The following is an 18,657-nucleotide window of genomic DNA, read 5'->3' as shown; positions in this document are numbered from 1 at the left end:
AATTGTTAGTATTTTTCTCCTTGAGTGGAAACTCACAGCTCAGCTACAAAACCACCTACCAAACCACTTTCAGGCTCGTTTTGCACGATTCGATGGTTGCAAGCGTAGGAAGGTCCGTAGTGTTGTGAAAGACCTTCAACATCCATCTACAATGGTGGTATTATTAACAAATGTGCAATAATACCAAGTATTAAAGCAATAATTGCTGGATTTTCACTGGTCCGTATTGACAAGGTGCTGCCCCTCAGCTTTATATGGTTGGAAACTCATGGGGCCTGAACCTTCTTCTGGCAAATCATCTTGACACAGCAAATAGAGTGAATTCAGATTTTCATTTGGGGGAAAGAAAGGTTCTTTGTGTAGTTTTAAGAGGTTGTATTGGTGTTTCTTAGGTATGGTTTTTATCAGTTTCACAGCTGTTGCTGCAGGGACTCCTTGTTGGAAAGAGACCGAGTTTCGTGAGCATCTCCCCACGATTAAACAGCCCCGAACCTTCCTGCCATGCTAATCCTTGGGCCATCTGTGGATCTTTGTTTATCCTGTTACGTACCTGTTTCATTTCTGTTGGGATCAGAAGAATTTAATGGAAGATCAATCAAATTTCCGCTTGTTTAAGCCTGGAGAAGCTTTGAGGAGACCTTAGTGCAGCCTTTCTGGACTTAAAAGAGGCTGAGAAGAAGGATGGGGACAGACTTTTGAGCAGGGCCTGTTGCGATAGGACAAGGGGTGATGGTTTTAAACTGAAGGAGGGAGATTCAGGCCAGACATGAGGAAGAAATTGTTTGTGCTGAGGGTGGTGAGAGCCTGGCCCAGGTTGGGCAGAGAGGTGGTGGCTGAACCATCCCTGGAGACATCCCAGGCCAGGCTGGACGGGGCTCTGAGCAACCTGAGCTGGTGAAGATGTCCCTGCTTATGGCAGGGGTGGGACCAGATGAGCTTTAATGGTCCCTTCAACCCAAACTCTTCTATGATTCCATGGTGAATGGCCAGTGGATGTTCGAGATCTAGAGCACCTTCCATGATCACAGTGTCATGTGTCAAGTGCCAGTGTCACACAAATGCTTACAGAGGACTTAATTACACCAGAATAAGTTGGTTCCTCTTCTCATAGGAAGTCAGTGGTATCTTTCAGGCTTACACTTGAAGTTCTCTGTCATAGAATCCCAGAATGTCAGGGATTGGAAGGGACCTGGAAAGCTCATCCAGCGCAATCCCCCCCGGAGCAGGAACACCCAGCTGAGGTTCCACAGGAAGGTGTCCAGGCGGGTTTGAATGTCTGCAGAGAAGGAGACTCCACAACCTCCCTGGGCAGCCTGGGCCAGGCTCTGACACCCTCACCCCCAACAAGTTGCATCTCATATTTAAGTGGAACCTCCTGTGTTCCAGTTTGCACCCATTGCCCCTTGTCCTGTCACTGGTTGTCACCCAGAAGAGCCTGGCTCCATCCTCCTGACACTGCCCCTTTCCATATTGATCCCCAGGAATGAGTCCCCCCTCAGTCTCCTCTTCTCCAGCTCCAGAGCCCCAGCTCCCTCAGCCTTTCCTCACACGGGAGATGCTCCACTCCCTTCAGCATCTTGGTGGCTGCGCTGGACTCTCTGCAGCAGTTCCCTGTCCTTCTGGAACTGAGGGGCCACAACTGGACACAAGATTCCAGATGGTTCAGTGTTTGAGCTGGGCTGTTGATTCAAGAGTACCCTGGTGCCTGTTTGTTTTAAAACTACCTTACAGACCTACCTGCAAATAATATCTTTGCATCTTCTCTGCGCCTTTTCAAAAAAAAAGTTGAAATATTTGCAAAAATCTGTTTAGTGAGCTTTTTAAGATTAAATTGATCCCCTTGAACAGCAGGAGTTTTGCCAGGTCGATAGGAATCGGTTGTACCTTGCTGATGCCTCGAGTTCCTGAGGGAAGGAAATTATGGATATAACCCTTCACGTAAGGAATAAAGGATCAGTGTTGAACACCCCTTGGAGCATTTCATTGAGATTTTTCCCAACAGCAAACATAGCACCTGGCTTTATATAGGTTCATTCCATCAAAGAATTGAGTCTTTATAATATTTAGACTAGAAGATATTTCACAATTATTGAGGGCACAGACCAGAAATACAAATGAAGGCCAGGACCTCACAGCAGTTGAATCTTTTGTTTTACCCAACAGTGGGGCTGCACAACACACGCGGTCGTGCTCCCTAGAGCACGGAACAAAGGAACCCTGTTGATGTTTACTTTGGCTGAAGGACAGACAGTTATTTTAACTGAGTTAATAAACAGAGACTTGAACGACGCTGGTTTGTATCATCTTTTTCTCTTCTTTTCTCCCTAGGTCACTCAGATGAGTCGTCCGGATTTGATTCTCTTTCTCATGAAATATCTCATGGCCCTGGTGGTCGGGATACCCTCTGTCTTCTGGGTCGGAAGCAAGAAGACCTGTTTCGAGTGGGCGAGCTTCTTCCACGGACGCAGGAAAAAAGAGTGTGTATCGCTATCTGATAGATAAACCAGTTGAGTAATGGCGAATAATCTCTTCCCCTGTAGTCTTGGAAGAGTATTTTCATGGAGGAAAATACAGGAACAGATAGGGACATTTTTCTTAGAAATCCCTCCCTCTCCAAAATGGAGCAAGGCAAGCGACAGCTCAAAAAAACCCTGAAGAATTGTTGTTTATTTTTTCCAAAGTTATTCTTTAGTCCCAGAATCAAACCTACATTGCTCCATCTCTTTTCAAAGTATTTTTAAACAAGAATTAGGTTTCAGTTGAATATTGCAACTTTACTGAGAGTTGGAATTGGAAGTTTTAATTTATTAACATCCTTATCTAGTCAACTGAATCAGACCTTTAAGTTGCAATTAAACATAAGCTCTTTTCACCATGATTGCCGTTAGAAGCAATTGTCTCTGCTTTTAATCTCCCCTTATGCATTAGTGCCAAAGCGCAGTTTGATAAAATGACGTTTAAGAATGTCTTATCACTTCTGTGAGATTGAAATTAATTTAGACTAAGGTATAGAGACAAACGATATGATTCTGTAACAGCTATTTGCATAATTATAAATATTGCCTTGTAAGTAGATGTTTAAAAAATAGATGCACAGATCTAGCAAGCCTTTCAATGACCACTCCATGAGTTTGACTTGTACACCCGTCACAGAACTGACCTTCTGCTGAGCTTCGAGTAAAATTACCTTCTGTAGAGTTGGAATAAATTTGTCTTTATTCAGAAGATGACCTACTAAGATATGCCCAGGTTAACAACAAATTAATATGATTTTAATACACTTATATACATTTAGATAGGATTTACATACAGGCAACATACTAGTTGGGTGGGTAGAGGACAGGAATAGAGTTCATGTAGGCAGGGGAAGCGGTTTTGCAGGACTGTCTTATCCTGTTTCAGAGAGAGCTGGGTGGCTCCTATAAAATAGAAGTCGATGCAAACCTCCCTCCTTGGGCAGCCTGTGATCCCCTGCGAGCACAAAAATTGAGAGGAGGAGCTCGCCAGGTGGAGAAAACAGAACGTGAAAGGGTAATATAGGGAATGTGAGAGGAGGAAAAAGCCTCCCCATTCAAAATATTTGAAAAATAAAGGAAAAAAGGCATGTCGAGGATGTGATAGCACCTCCTTTCATTGTGCTGTGGTAGAGCAGCCAAGCGTGTGCCCATCTGCCAGCCCTTCCCAGCGAGGGATTCCGGCAAACAGAGGAGCCGTGGAGCCATAACCACTGACCTAAGGGTTGTTTATGCACTATTAGATATGTTGTATTTCATCTGCTCTTCTCCTCCTGCCAGTTTGAATCCAGATTTTAAATGGTCATTTCAGTGGGGAAGCGGCTTCTCGTGTTCCCTGGGAAACCCGAACGTGCCGAGCTCACAGCCCTGTCCCAAGGATGTTCTCGTAACAATATTCGCAAACTAAGGCAAAATACACTGCCATTATTCCACATGTCTGGGCTAGAGCATCAAATACAGGGAGTAGGAAGGATTCAAAAATATGAACTTTGCTAACATATCCAAAATCAGGCAAATAGGGACATTATAATGTGAAATGCCAAGCTGTAATATTTGTCTGTTCCATTTATAAATAGTTACAGCACTGTTGCTGCAATGACATATATATTGCTGTTATCAACGTTAACTATTCCAATCGTGTCTCTCGTTCAGAGTTGTGAATGAGAGTCGCCAGGTGCTGCAAGAGCCGGACTTCGCTCAGTCTCTTCTGCGAGATCCCAACACCCCCATCATCCGCAAGTCCCGAGGCACCTCCACCCAGGGCACCTCCACTCACGCCTCCTCCACCCAGCTGGCCATGCTGGATGACCAGAGGAGCAAAGCGGGCAGCGTCCACAGCAAAGTGAGCAGCTACCACGGCAGCCTGCACCGATCGCGTGACGGCCGGTACGTTCCCAGAATCACAGGATCCCAGGATCCCAGCCTGGTTGGGGTTGAAGGGAGCTCTGGGGATCATCCAGTCCAACCCAGCTGCTCACGCAGGGTCACCAGAGCAGATCACACAGGTGGGTCCAGGTGTGTTTGAATGTCTCAGAGAAGGAGACTCCACACCCGCTCTGGGCAGCCTGGGCCAGGCTCTGGCACCTCCCAGCAAAGAAGTTTCTGCTCATGTTCACATGGAGCCTCCTGTGTTTCAGTCTATGCCCGTTGCCCTTCACCCTGGCATTGGGCACCACTGAACAGAGTCTGGTCCATCCTCTGACACCCACCCTGAGATACTGATCCCATTGATCACATCCCTCTCAGCTTCTCTTCTCCAGCTCAACAGCCCCAGCTCTCTCAGTCTCCTCATCACAAAGATGCTCGAGACCCCTCAGCATCTTTCCTTCTCTTTAAAATCTTGGAGAAAAATGGACAGGCCTCTGCTTAGCTGGGCATTTGGTCAGCGTGTTGCTAAAACTGGAAGTTCTGCTGATATTTACTTATCTGATTGCACCTCTCCTTTCTAGTGGCTGGGTTGGAAAGGGAAAAAAATACCGTGATGTTTTTCAGTCTCTGTGTTAGGCTTCAGGAATTACACGGCATGAACGTGTTCAGCGCTGGCTTTCCTGCAAAGGCCACGATCTGTGTTACATCATGTCAGTGCGTGGGAAAAGAAATCTCTCCCAAAATCAGCTTTTTGTGGCTGCTTTTTTGGGTGTGTGAATTGATTTTGTTTCTGTAAATAGCCCTAGCCATGCTGACGTAGACAATAACAAAAGTTACCCGCTCTAACTTTAGGTGTAGTAAAGGTTTATAACATAATTTATCATCAGGTAGTTTACTCGCCTAATTATCAATACAATACAGAGCGATGTAGCAAGAACCAAGCTGCACAAGGAGTTGAAACGTTTGCCCGGGGGCTGTATGAGCTAAATGACTAAGCTAAACAGAGAAAGAGGGTTTTTCTCACAAAAGCAGAGAGTTTGTGAGATTTATTTACATTCTTTCATGTCCGTGGCAGTAACAATAGTAATAATTGAAGGAAATAAACTGAAGGAAAAGAAGCCAGAGAGTCATGGTCAATGGGGCAGAGTCCAGTTGGAGGCCTGGGTCTAGTGGAGTGTTCAAGGGTCAGTGCTGGGGCCGGGATTATTCAATATATTCATCAATGACTTGGATGAGGGAATAGAGTGACTGTCAGCAAGTTTGCTGGTGACACCAAGCTGGGAGGAGTGGCTGACACTGGAAGCTGTGCTGCCATTCAGAGACCTGGACAGGCTGGAGAGTTGGGCAGGAAAAATGTAATGAAATAGAACAAGGGCAAGTGTAGAGTCTTGAATGTGGGCAGGAACAACCCCAGGTTCCAGTGTAAGTTGGGGAATGAGCTATTAGAGAGCAGTGTAGGGGAAAGGGAGCTGGGGGTCCTGGGGACAGCAGGGTGAGCATGAGCCAGCACTGGGCCCTTGTGGCCAGGAAGCCAATGGTACCTGGGGTGGGTTAGAAGGGGGTGGTCAGTAGGTCAGAGAGGTTCTCCTGCCCCTCTGCTCTGCCCTGGGGAGACCACACCTGGAATCTTGTGTCCAGTTGTGGCCCCTCAGTTCCAGAAGGACAGGGAACTGCTGCAGAGAGTCCAGCGCAGCCACCAAGATGCTGAAGGGAGTGGAGCATCTCCCGTGTGAGGAAAGGCTGAGGGAGCTGGGGCTCTGGAGCTGGAGGAGACTGAGGGGGGACTCATTCCTGGGGATCGATATGGGAAGGGGGAGTGTCAGGAGGATGGAGCCAGGCTCTTCTGGGTGACAACCAGTGACAGGACAAGGGGCAATGGGTGCAAACTGGAACACAGGAGGTTCCACTGAAATATGAGAAGAAACTTGTTCCCGGTGAGGGTGTCAGAGCCTGGCCCAGGCTGCCCAGGGAGGTTGTGGAGTCTCCTTCTCTGCAGACATTCAAACCCGCCTGGACACCTTCCTGTGGAACCTCAGCTGGGTGTTCCTGCTCCATGGGGGGATTGCACTGGATGAGCTTTCCAGGTCCCTTCCAACCCCTGACATTCTGGGATTCTGTGATTCTGTAACTGTCCTCTGTTTTGATGAACCAGGTACACTCCGTGCAGCTACAGAGGCGTGGAGGAGCGACTACCTCACGGCAGCATGTCCCGGCTGACCGACCACTCCAGGCATAGCAGCTCCCACCGGCTCAACGAGCAGTCGCGCCACAGCAGCATCAGGGACCTCAGCACCAACCCCATGACACACATCACGCACGGGACCAGCATGAACCGCGTCATCGAGGAGGACGGCACCAGCGCTTGAGCCGCCTCGCTCGGCGAGGAGGAGCCGCCTGGCGCGCGGTCCCGTCCTCGGCGACGCGATAACGCTCAGTATTATCATGCCTCTCATCGGGTGCTCATTTTGTGCATCAGGAAGCCAACACCAGCTTCATCGCGTTGAAGCCAGCGCATTCTCATGCTTGCGTCAGAGCCGGAGCGTTCAGCAATCTTGAATTATTGAGCAAAAGCCGGTTGCCTCATGTGAACCTATCTGTAGGTAATTATTTATTCAATAACTGCTCCTCATCAGACACCATTGCTGAATTTCTTTGTTGAAAAGCGTCTCCCTCCGTCTGACGGCTCCGCATGTCGGTAGGTGTTCCCCTTGCGAACTCGCTGGCAGGGTCACGCTGAGATGGCTTTTTCTTGCAAGGCATAAGGGAACTCTTGAATATTGCAGGAATTCCTCCACGCGCCTCTCTGATTAGATAACGAACCGCCACTTGTTTTCATCAAGCGCAGGGGGAGGGGACGCACGTGAGATGCCGGATCAAGGACGTCTGTGCGGAATCGGCGGGTGGTTTTAATTATTACACTGGAAATGCAACGCAGGAATGAGCCTTTTGGAGAAGGAAAGGAAACTCCAGGGGTGATCAGCAGCTCTTTCCAGAGCTGTTTGGGCTCAGTAGGCGGGATGGGGTGGGAGGGTGGGGGGCAGGGAGGCAGGGAAGAGCGATTTTTGTATAACTTGTATTGTCCTTGCTTTTTTTACAAAGTACTATTTAAATTTTCTACTTGTTTACAATTTATGTAGGAAGAGATCAATTTAAAAACCGGTTATCTAGATAATATTCAGCCACTTATTTTTTAGATTAATGTACAAAAGCTGAGATTGCCTGTTCCTGATCTATTTAAAATAATAATAATAATAGAAAAAGCCGAATTTGTCGCCCAAACTGGAATGTACGCCCTTTTCCTTCCAAACAGAACAAAGCCTGTTTACAAACCCCAAGGAAGGAGGAGGCCAAAGCAGGAGGAGTTGAATCAGGGATGTCCCACCTTCCTTGCGTTGTTTTTTGGGGGATTCTCTTGGTGCTGAGCAAGAATTTAGACGTGAGTGGGAGAAATGAAGGTAGGGAGAGAGCGGGATGTGGCAGCCACTGCATTGCTGCCCTGAAGAGACCGGTATCCACCAAAAATTGTTGTATGCTTCCCAGCTGAGGAGCTTGCATTGCCGATCAACCTCTGCTGTAGGTTTTCTTTTCATTCTCTGGTAGAGAAGTCTCAATTTGGGGTTTTTTTGGGTGTAAATGATCTGTTGGGGTACAGCGAGTCGTCGTTGGCACCGCAGGCAGAAGCCGAGGCACGTCCTGGATGGCGCGGCAGATCTTCTGAAGCATCTCCTGCAAGATTCATTCAGCGCGAGGAAACACTGATCACATTGAAACCTACCTCAGTAATTGCTACAGATCCCTGCTAATGAATAGTTATTTTTGCATTGTCCTGACATAATTCCCTTTTTGACCTGTTTGAGGCGTGTTGAAAAGCCTTTATTGGCACCACCTCAAGGGCAGGAACGGGGAAAAACCTGAGGTGCGAACTTCAGAGGCTTTGGCGAACAGCACAGGCGGAGCCGCGCTGCGATTCCTCATTTTAATGGGAGCCGATGACACAACAGCAAAGCACGTAACAGTGCGCTCTTTGAAATCAAAGCTTGCCCTGGGAGTTCGCCGTGTCTTTTAGAAATATATTTACAACAAATTGTCTTGCATGCTTCCACCAGGCTTCTGCTCCAGAGGAGAAGCACAAACCAATCCCAGCGTGGAGTAAGGAAGTTTAGCAACAGCTCGGCGCTTGCTTTATTGTAAATCCAGGTGGGGATGTTGCTGATCTCACCACCCCGGGGCAGAGCAAACTGCTCAGCAAACAGCCCCGGGGGACAACTGCAGGGACAACTGTCCAGGTCCAGATCCCCTCTTTGAGAGCGAAGGGGCGTGAAATGTCTTTAGAGTGACCTAAACTGGCACAACTATAATCCCCATAAGCCACAAAGGTGAAAAACCTGTTTTTAGTTACCAGTTCAGCTTCTACCGAGCAACTTGCTGCTGCCAAGGGATGATAGTTTTAGGAATCTGGATCTGAAGGAGCCGAGTGGTTTTCCCGAACGCTGGAACTGAACTAAATAAGCTCAAGTGTTTACGTTGATCTTCTTGGCTCAATTTCCAGTACTTTTTAAAAAAAATTGTAGCAAATGCTTTAACTTGTTTAGAGTCAGGGAGGGGAATGATGATGGAGGTTTGAAATATATCCTGCTTGCAAGCTTGCTCATTTGTGTGGTTTAGTCCCCATGTTGCTTCCAGACGGGAATATCTGATCTATTCCTAGCCCATGTGTCCTGTACACGAGGGACAGGCTCCCGTCACCCCAGAGAGGTGATTCAAATGTAAAACTCAAATTCTTGCTGGGTTTTATGCCCTCATAACCCCAAACCCTCCCTTTTATCTTCAACACCTGAATTAGCACATCGCTCTCTCTACAAAACATTCCATCCCGGGAGTTCAAAGCCCTTTACCGACGACTGTTTCAGGTTTCAGGTGTAGGATTCCCCGGTCGGGGCACTTGCAGAGCTTCACCTCCCGAATCCTCATGCTCGGGTTCTCTGAAGCGTGTCCGAGTTCCAACGCAGCCCAGCGCCATCTCCAAAGGGGTACCTGGGCACATTTTTGGGGTGTTAGTTCCTACCTGGCACCACCAATAGCTCCTGTGCCTGGTTTCTGGGAGCTGTGCCAGTCTTTAAATTCCCCTGGAGCTTAAACCCTGCCCAGGACGGCGGTTCCGTGGTTGCCGAAACGCTCTGGTTGCTTTGTGCTTGGGCTGACCTGATGTACCTGGAGCTGAGCTCATGTCCCACAGGATTAATAGAACCACAGAATGATTTTGTTCGGCCGCGCTGCTCGAAGTCCGACCCTCTCGCTGTACAAAGCCCCAGTTTCTCCAGCTCATCCCCCAGCAGGTTCATGTATCTCCATCCCACACGTACAATGACCGAAGCCCCAAAATGCTGCCTTGCAATATTGCAATATCGAAGCTTCCTATAAAATCCCTGGCTTCTTATTCTCGCTGTTCCCAGGGAACTAAATCTCTGGTTTCATCCCCAATGCGGCTTTTCTCTGAGACCTTTGCTGTCCTGTCTGGGCAGAGCTGGGGCTGATGAACCCAAATGGGGGCCCCGATTGCCACTGACAACAGGCTCCCCCAAGTTTTTGCTGCTCCTTAATCCCTTTGTAGCTCTCGTCGTTCATCGAAACATCGCAAATCAGAGATGTGATCGTGTCTCATGGAAAAGGCTCTTAGGGCCACACACAGCCACCCGCCTCTTGCTCATCTTTTTCAAGTGTAAAAAGCCCGAGAGCAGCAAAAAGCCACGTTTAGTTGGAAATTCGTCTGTTCTCAAGCCCTCTCCCTTTTCTTCACACTTCAACCTGAATTTTTCTACAGAAGCTGTAGATAGAAGCTGAAATCCAGCCGCAGCCAAATGGTTCCAGCAAGGAAGGGGAGAGAAACCCCCTTGGGAAGGGCTTGGGGGACACTGAGAAGAACCCAGGGAGTTGGGGACAGCAGAATGTCGAATTGAATGTGAAATTTCACCCCTATCCCAATGTACTTCATTTACACCCGGATCGGGATTTATGTTCCCCCGAGGCGGGATGTTTTATGTGGGTTTTGCCTGTCGGGTCCATGCACTGAGGACCTCGGTGCCGCCCCTTCCAGCGCTTCCCCTTGGTGTATATTTAATAATTTCATCCATTTCTGAACGAGAGAGGGAGAAGCTTTTGTGTTGTACGTGGGGTTGCACCCAAGCATTGCCGACCCGACTTGCACTCGGCTCTTGGTAGACTTGTTTACACTTAGTCCGGTGTCGCTTTTGTAACGTTTAATTTTTAGCACTTTAACTGTGAGTGTACAAACTGGTTCTGTTGTAGTAGGTGTACATTTTCATTTTAGACCTTCCAAAGTTTTTAATAAAACGAATGAAAAATCCCAGTCTCTTCGTCAAGGGGCTTTCAAACCCTCTCCGACGTATGCAACTCCTTTTGAAACCCGGTTCAGCGGCAGCTCGGATTTAAATATTAGATCTTACTCTGAATTTGAAGAAAGCTTTTCTAGGACTAATCTTCCCCTGACGTCTGCGCCCGTGGACACCGGGCACCCTTCCAGCAAACACAAACTCTCTGCAGGCTTGGAAAACACAAACTCTCCGCAGACTTGGAGCTCTGGTTCATTCCACCCTTTTACAACCAACAGGCCGCTCAAACCACCGGCGTTATGTGAGCAAGAAGACGAGTGAGCTGAGGAACCACGGCCGGGTTTAGGAGCAGCACTACCAGGAATATCTGGGACTCTGCTTTGGGTTTTTTATTGTCAAATCAAACCCCAAAACCAGGATGACTTAGGGTTTTTTTAAGTAGCTGTCTAGCAGTTGGGCAGATAAGTGTTTTGGGAAGCCGTACGTTCTGTCTCACACGGCTGGTGATAAAATAAGTAGTTTTAATAATCGCAGATGGTGCTGTTTTAACGCATGGCACTGGTTTGGGTCTTGTTAAGATAAATAATGCAGTTTAGTGATGACGTTTTAGGAGCTGCTGGTTCAGACACAGGTCCTGCAGAGCCTTGTGGAGCCGTGAAATCACAGAATCCCAGAACGTCAGGGGTTGGAAGGGACCTGGAAAGCTCATCCAGTGCAATCCCCCCATGGAGCAGGAACACCCAGCTGAGGTTCCACAGGAAGGGGTCCAGGCGGGTTTGAATGTCTGCAGAGAAGGAGACTCCACAACCTCCCTGGGCAGCCTGGGCCAGGCTCTGACACCCTCACCCCCAACAAGTTTCTTCTCATCTCTAAGTGGAACCTCCTGTGTTCCAGTTTGCACCCATTGTCCCTTGTCCTGTCACTGGTTGTCACCCAGAAGAGCCTGGCTCCATCCTCCTGACACTGCCCCTTTCCACATTTATAAACATCAACCAGTGCGTGTGTGTGTGCCCAGCAGAGCGTCCTCGGCAGAGCCACTCGTCCCGAAACATCGGCCTCTGAAAATTCTGCAACTGCAGCACCTGAAGAGCCCCTTGGCACGGAGACAGCGGCCATGGAAAACTCCTTCCACGGAAAAAGACAAATAGGGCTGTGGCTACTGAGCCTGTGGCTACTGAGCCCTGGGGACTCTCAGAGCTGGTTAGGGGACACTGAAAAGGCTGCTGCCCATCCTGCCGTAAGGACAATAGCCCTTCTCCCCGTTCTTCCCTGAATTTCTGGTTTGTGAGCATGTTGGCTCTGAATAATAGAATCACAGAATCATTTTGGTTGGAAAAGACCCTCAAGCTCATTGAGTCCAATTGTTAACCCACCCCTGGCACTGCCCCATGTCCTGAGAACCTCATGTCCGTCTGTCCAACCCTCCAGGGATGGTGACTCCAGCACTGCCCTGGGCAGCCTGTTCCAATGCCCCACAGCCCTTTGGGGAAGAAATTGTTCCCCACATCCAACTTCAACCTCCCCTGGTGCAACTTGAGCATCCGATTAAATGTTCAGCTTGGGGCAGCCGGGGGGGTTCTCACTAGAGCTAAAACCATCAGGGATGAGGAATCAGAGCTTGCATCATTTACCTCCTCACTTTTGTGCTGCATTAGCAGGTCCCAAAGGGGTTCATGGAGGGGATGAAGGGTTTTGGGGGGAGATCGGAGTCATCTGGAGAGCGCTCAGCCCTTGGGTTGCATGGAAACAAGGTTTAAAGATGCTTTAGATGACTTGCAGCTGAGGAACACGGGACGAGCATGAAATCAGAGCAAATGGGAGAGGAGACAGGGCAGAACTTGAGACAGCCCAGAGCCCCCTCCGTGCCCACGCTGAATCACAGAACCGCAGAATGGGCTGGGTTGGAAAAGCCCTCAGAGCTCATCCAGTCCAAGCCTTGGTCCAACTCCAGTCCATTGACCAGATCACGGCACTAAGTGCCATGGCCAATCTCAGTTGAAAAACCTCCAGGAACGGTGAGTTTAAGGGCAGCAAATTTTAGTCGGTGTCGCGTTCCTGATGCACCTTCACACCCTGTTCGCTGTTTTGGGTCCAGCTTTGCCCCTCAGCTCTGCCGACCGATGCCCTCATTGCCATTTCTTCACCAGTTTGATAGCAGAAGAGCATCCGGCCACGCACAAATCCCAAAATCTCCAGAAAATACTTGATAACAAAAGATTGAATCAAAATGGGTAGAAACGGAAGGATCTTTTTTAAAAACTCCTTTTCTCCAGGCATTATCGCCAGCTCGGAGCTGCTCAAACCACGAACCCTCTGACGTGACGGCGCGCGGGGATCCACGTTTCAGACGTGCTTTGCTACCGGTCCGACTGGTTTTCAGGATAATACTCGAGCGCCTTTGATTGATATTCAGCCTCCGGTTTCGGTGCCTGTTCCCAACACCCACATCCCGCTCCCGCCGGCATCTCCCGCTCCCCCTCCATCCCACGGCGGCACCTCCGAGCGCTTTGCCCCCTTTCTTTTCCCTCATCCCTTTGCTCTTCTGTTCTATGAAACCCCGCTTCACCCAGACCCTTTGCTTCGCTCCCCGTTCATCCCATCGCCTCCGCAGTTCCCCCTGCGGCGCTTGGGTGCGTTTTGATGCCTCCGCGTCGCCGCCGGCTTGGAAAATGTTTCCTGGGTGGCCGGGATGTCTCCCGAGGGCGTGCGAGGCAAAAATCCAGCAAAACGCTCCATTTGGGTGCTTTAATTCTGCATTTCTAGCTCCCAGCATTAGGCTGATGTCTTCTTTTTTATCCCCCCAATCACCTTTCTCCCTGCTTCCTGATTTTTTTTAGGGTTTAGTGACTATATTGTGCTTTGGGGGTTATGTGGGTTCTCCTGCCCCTCTGCTCTGCCCTGGGGAGACCACACCTGGAATCTTGTGTCCAGTTGTGGCCCCCTCAGTTCCAGAAGGACAGGGAACTGCTGGAGAGAGTCCAGCGCAGCCACCAAGATGCTGGAGGGAGTGGAGCATCTCCCGTGTGAGGAAAGGCTGAGGGAGCTGGGGCTCTGGAGCTGGAGAAGAGGAGACTGAGGAGGGACTCATTCATGGGGATCAATATGGAAAGGGGCAGTGTCAGGAGGATGGAGCCAGGCTCTTCTGGGTGACAACCAGTGACAGGACAAGGGGCAATGGGTACAAACTGGAATACAAAAGGTTCCACTTAAATCTGAGAAGCAACTTGTTGGGGGTGAGGGTGTCAGAGCCTGGCCCAGGCTGCCCAGGGAGGTTGTGGAGTCTCCTTCTCTGCAGACATTCAAACCCGCCTGGACACCTTCCTGTGGAACCTCAGCTGGGTGTTCCTGCTCCATGGGGGGATTGCACTGGATGAGCTTTCCAGGGCCCTTCAACCCCTGACATTCTGGGATTCTGCGATTCTGTGATCAGAAAAATGATGGTTTCACATCAATCTGCACCACCCACACGAAGATGAGGAAGGTGTGGGATCCTCTCAGACTCCTTGCAGCTTTGCAGCCATCCCAAAACACAGGATTCTTTGTCTCAGAGCTCACTGTAATAACCATTTAACCCCCAAAGGGCATTTCTAACCCTGAAGGTTTCACATGAGACCTCCAGACACCCTGGCAGCCGGAGTGGAAAGAGAAGGAGCCTCCTCAGGTCGCTGCTGCTTCACCTGCTGGTTTAAACCAAGCTTGTCCTTCCAACAACAGCTTGGGTTGTTTGAAAAAGCATGAAATATCTTTATTTCTGGAGAAAAAGCAAAACCCAGCAAAGCTACAGCTCCACCTCGGAGCAGCCTGTTCTGCTCCTTCTGGGCACCGGCCGAGGACACATTTTTGGCTCTCAGAGCTTCAAATATTGATTTCATTTCTTACTGTTTTGTCTTGTAGTATAGAAAACATCCTGTTTGCTTCCTGCGGGCTTTGACAACCCATCTTGCCTGGCATAGACGCGTCCTCCGCTGCTTCTCCTGTTTGTTGGCCCGGTGCTGGTGCGGAGGGTTCCTGCCTTGGGAGAACGTGCCGAAAAAATCCCTTAAGGCCCTGAATTGCAACATAATCCAGCTACAAATCCCACCTGGAATCCATCAGGAGCGACGAGCCCCGACACAGCTCCAAACCCTCTGATCTCCCCGTGGAAACGCGGCCGTCAGATAAAGCTCAGCCCCTGCCAGAAGAGGTGAAACATCTGCTTGGCTGTGGGAAGCGGGATTAGGAGAAGCCAAACTCACTCCTAAGTTTTAATGTCTGGGGGAGGGAACCGGCTCTTTGTGCAGGTTCTCTTTGCGTGGAGGGGTTTGGGGCTTGCATGGTGGTCCCTGAACCCCGAGGTGCTGCCAGGCCCTTGGGGACGGTGCCACCGATGTGCCAGCTGCTGGAAAAGCAATAAAATCTGGGACTGACCAAGTGTTTGGACCCCGATGAAAACAAGAAGCCATCTTTATATTTCATATCTTTTTTTGAACTTGAGAAGTTTCTCCCCAAATACAATTCTGAAGGTCTTGGCTGTCCAGAAGTCTCCTGGAGCTCCCCTGGGGGACCTGACCATGGTGGCAGTGGAGCTCGGGACATCGCAGCAGATGAAGGGTTAACGCTGGTCTTCGGGTGCCTTTAACTGTGAGCAAAATGCCCGAATCCTGCCAGAGCTCGTTAGCCCGTGAGCAGGGTGAAGGGCAACAACGCTAATTGGAGTGACGGCCTCGCCGCGGCGGCCTCCGAGCTGCGATCAATTATCAGCGACACAACCAAGAGGTGCTGAGCTTTGTGGCCATTAACAGGTGCTGGGTCACCCCCCAAAACCCCAGTTTCCCCCGTCACTCGGTGTGTGTGACCCCTCAACCTGTTCCAGGGGGACATTTCTCCCTCCAGCTGCCGGGGAGGGGTTTTGATCTGTCTTGGTGCGCGGTGCTGACCTGTGTCCCCAGGGTGTCCCCCCGTCCCATGGGATTGGGATAACGGGGCGGGGAAACTTGGAGCAGCTGCTGCTGGAGAAGCTGTGACCGGCAGGACTGGAACTTCGGTGTTTTTGTTTGAATCCCAGGAGTGAGGAGCCCTGCGGCTGCAGCTGCACCGGGGCTGTCACAAGCTGTCACCGTTCCCCCTCGAGCAGCAATAAATCAAACTCCCAATGCCGCCCCAGACCCTCTGGGCTTTGCACTAATCAAATTAGTTGGATCACGGGCGGCACGGGAACAGGGAAAGAGCTGGACCATCCCACCAACTCCTGTGGTGGACACCAGGGCTGAGGCTGAGCACAACCCAGCCCCAGCATCGGCCTTGGCCTCCTCTGCTCCTGCTCTGAGCAGAGCTCTTCTAAAACATTTGCTCCCCTGCGCCCTTTCCCCAAGCTCAAACCAGCCTTAAAGGCCTTTCCAGACGACCCCGAGTTGGGTGGGAGTGTTGACCTGCTGGAGGGTGGGATGGCCATACAGAGGGATCTGGACCGGCTGGATCGATGGGCTGAGGCCAGTTGTATGAGGTTCAACAAGGCCAAGTGCTGGGTCCTGCACCCGGGTCACAACAACCCCATGAACGCTGCAGGCTGGGGAAGAGCGGCTGGAAAGTGCCCGGTGGAAAAGGACCTGAGGGTATTGGTGACATTGGCTGAACACGAGCCAGTGTGTGCCCAGGTGGCCAAGAGGCCACCAGCATCCTGGCTGGGACCAGCACTGGGGTGGCCAGCAGGCCCAGGGCAGTGACCGAACCTGTGCTGGGACCTGGAGAGGCCAAACCGCCAATCCTGGGGGCAGTTCTGGGCCCCTCACGCCAAGAAAGGCCTTGAGGTGCTGGAGCGAGTGGAGAGAAGGGAACGGAGCTGGTGAGGGGCTGGAGCACAAGTGTGATGGGAGTGGCTGAGGGAGCTGGGGGGTTCAGCTGGAGAACAGGAGCTGAGGGGAGACCTTCTGATCTCTGAACTGCCTGAAAGGAGCTTGGAGCCAGGGGGGTCGGGCTCTGCTCCCCAGGAACAAGCGCCAGGAGCAGAGGAAACGGCCTCAAGTTGCGCCAGGGGAGGTTGAGGTTGGATCTGGGGAACAATTTCTTCCCCAAAGGGCTGTGGGGCATTGGAACAGGCTGCCCAGGGCAGTGCTGGAGTCACCATCCCTGGAGGGCTGGACAGACGGACATGAGGTTCTCAGGGACATGGGGCAGTGCTGAGGGGGCTTAACAATTGGACTCAATGATCTTGAGGGTCTTTTCCAACCAAAATTATTCTCTGATTCCTCCCTCCTGGGACAGCGGCGAATTGAGAGACCTTGGGAAAGAGCTCTTGGAGCAACCTGCCTGCAAGGAGGATGCTTTGCTGTGCAGGGATGGAGGGACCCTCATGAGGATGGAGGGGTGGCGCGATGCTCCTGGGGAGCAATGGATGCTCACAGGGAGGGAGGGGTGGATGCCTGCAGGGAGGAACTGATGCTCGTGGCAAGAGGGACGTTCACAGGGAGGGAGGGATGCCCGTGAGGAGAGATGGATACCCACAGGAACGAAGGGATGCCCATTGGGATGGAGGGACACATATATGGAGGGAGGGATGTTTGTGGGGATGCAGGGATGCTCACAGGGATGCTGGCAGGGATGCAGGGATGCTCACAGGGATGCTCACAGGGGTGCTCGCAGGGATGCAGGGATGCTCCCAAGGAGAGAGGGGTGCTCCTGAGGGTGGCTGCTCATGGTAACGGGCATGGGACCTTGAGGCAGCTCAAGATCTTGCCTGCTTGGAGCAAAGACAATGAGCCTGGGCTTGCAAAGCTGCTGAGTGGTGTAAACGGCTTTGTAGCACCAAACCAAGCAGGTTACAGGAGGATGTTATGGGAGAAGCTGTGACATTAGCCCTGCACAAGGTCCTGGGCACGGGCAACATCCCACACTGTCCCTCGGGTGGCTGCCACTCGGGGTAGTTTGGTGGGACCCACTGAGGCTTTTCCACCCGAACCTCTGGACAGAAACTGCCCCATCGCCCCAGGAAAGGAAAAACGTGAGGTCTCAACCCGGCGAGGCCGAGCACCGGGTTTGGGGACCCCCTGGGGGAACCCTCGGGGCCAGGGGGCTGTGGGAAGTGATCCCAAAACAGCATCATCCCCAGAGCCCAGCTGGGATTTGTAAGGCAATAGTGCCACCCCGTGCGCTGTGCGAGCCTGGGCCGCCGTGACAAGCGCATCCGTGGCCCAAGTGGCCTTGGCTGGGCCACAGACAGTGACAGGCAGGACGGGGTCAACTGTCACAGCGGGGTGGTGGCACCGGGGATCAAAACACCCAGGGACTGGAGACGGGCACGGCGGTGAGGAAGGGGTGACGGCCGCGTCCCCACGGGAACCACTCAAACCCATTGCAGTTGGGATCCTGCAGGTGCCAAAACTGTCTGGGGTTTGTAGTGACACCACAAACCCACAGAAACCTGAAATATGCAGAAATCACGTCAAACTCGGTGTTTTCTTGGGCTGCAAACAGGGGGTTTATGCTGTTTGATGCTCTGTATGTTGCTGGTGGCTCCTGGACCACGCGGTCCCCTCCTCTGCTCCGTGTCCTGCCCTGGGGGGACATGTGGTGGTGGAGACACGGGAATATCCCACGTGTGACCCTGCAAGGGGACTCCCGTGTCCCCAGCCCTTCCCTGAGCCCTGGGAGAAACCTCATACGGGATGTTTGGGATTATGTCATTGTCACACTATATTTGCAGGGCCTGGGGGAGGGAAGGGAGGGAAGGAATTATTTTGTGGACGTATAGGGTGGTTTAAGGCAGCAGCAACACATCCTGAAATCCCAGTGCTGGACGAGCTACAGCAACAAGCACGGGTGGGTCAGGGACCAGAGAGACCCCAATGGGCACCTCCCCGACACCCAGGGACCCGGGGGTGCCTTTGGGTGCAGCTCAGTTCATGTAAACAAGCACCCACGAGGAGGGAGCACAGAGACCTCCCCAAAAT

The 18,657-nt window shown here is 51.2% G+C and overlaps 1 protein-coding gene across 3 annotated transcripts in view; it reads left to right on the top strand.

Annotated features, from left to right (window-relative positions):
- Nucleotides 1–7,399, top strand: part of FZD3 (frizzled class receptor 3) — a 58,736-nt gene extending 51,337 nt beyond the window's left edge. For all 3 annotated transcript variants that reach the window (XM_065835723.2, XM_071807173.1, XM_071807175.1), the window contains 3 exons: nucleotides 2,329–2,477; nucleotides 4,167–4,400; nucleotides 6,535–7,399. In XM_065835723.2, coding sequence (XP_065691795.1) covers nucleotides 2,329–2,477; nucleotides 4,167–4,400; nucleotides 6,535–6,748 — 597 coding nt within the window. In that variant the 3' untranslated portion in view covers nucleotides 6,749–7,399. The remainder of the gene's footprint in view (nucleotides 1–2,328; nucleotides 2,478–4,166; nucleotides 4,401–6,534) is intronic.
- Nucleotides 7,400–18,657: the final 11,258 nt, after the last annotated feature.

This window comes from Patagioenas fasciata, chromosome 3 (assembly GCF_037038585.1).
Source record: "Patagioenas fasciata isolate bPatFas1 chromosome 3, bPatFas1.hap1, whole genome shotgun sequence".
NCBI classification, from domain to species: domain Eukaryota; kingdom Metazoa; phylum Chordata; class Aves; order Columbiformes; family Columbidae; genus Patagioenas; species Patagioenas fasciata.
This window is presented reverse-complemented; position numbering and strand designations above follow the sequence as displayed.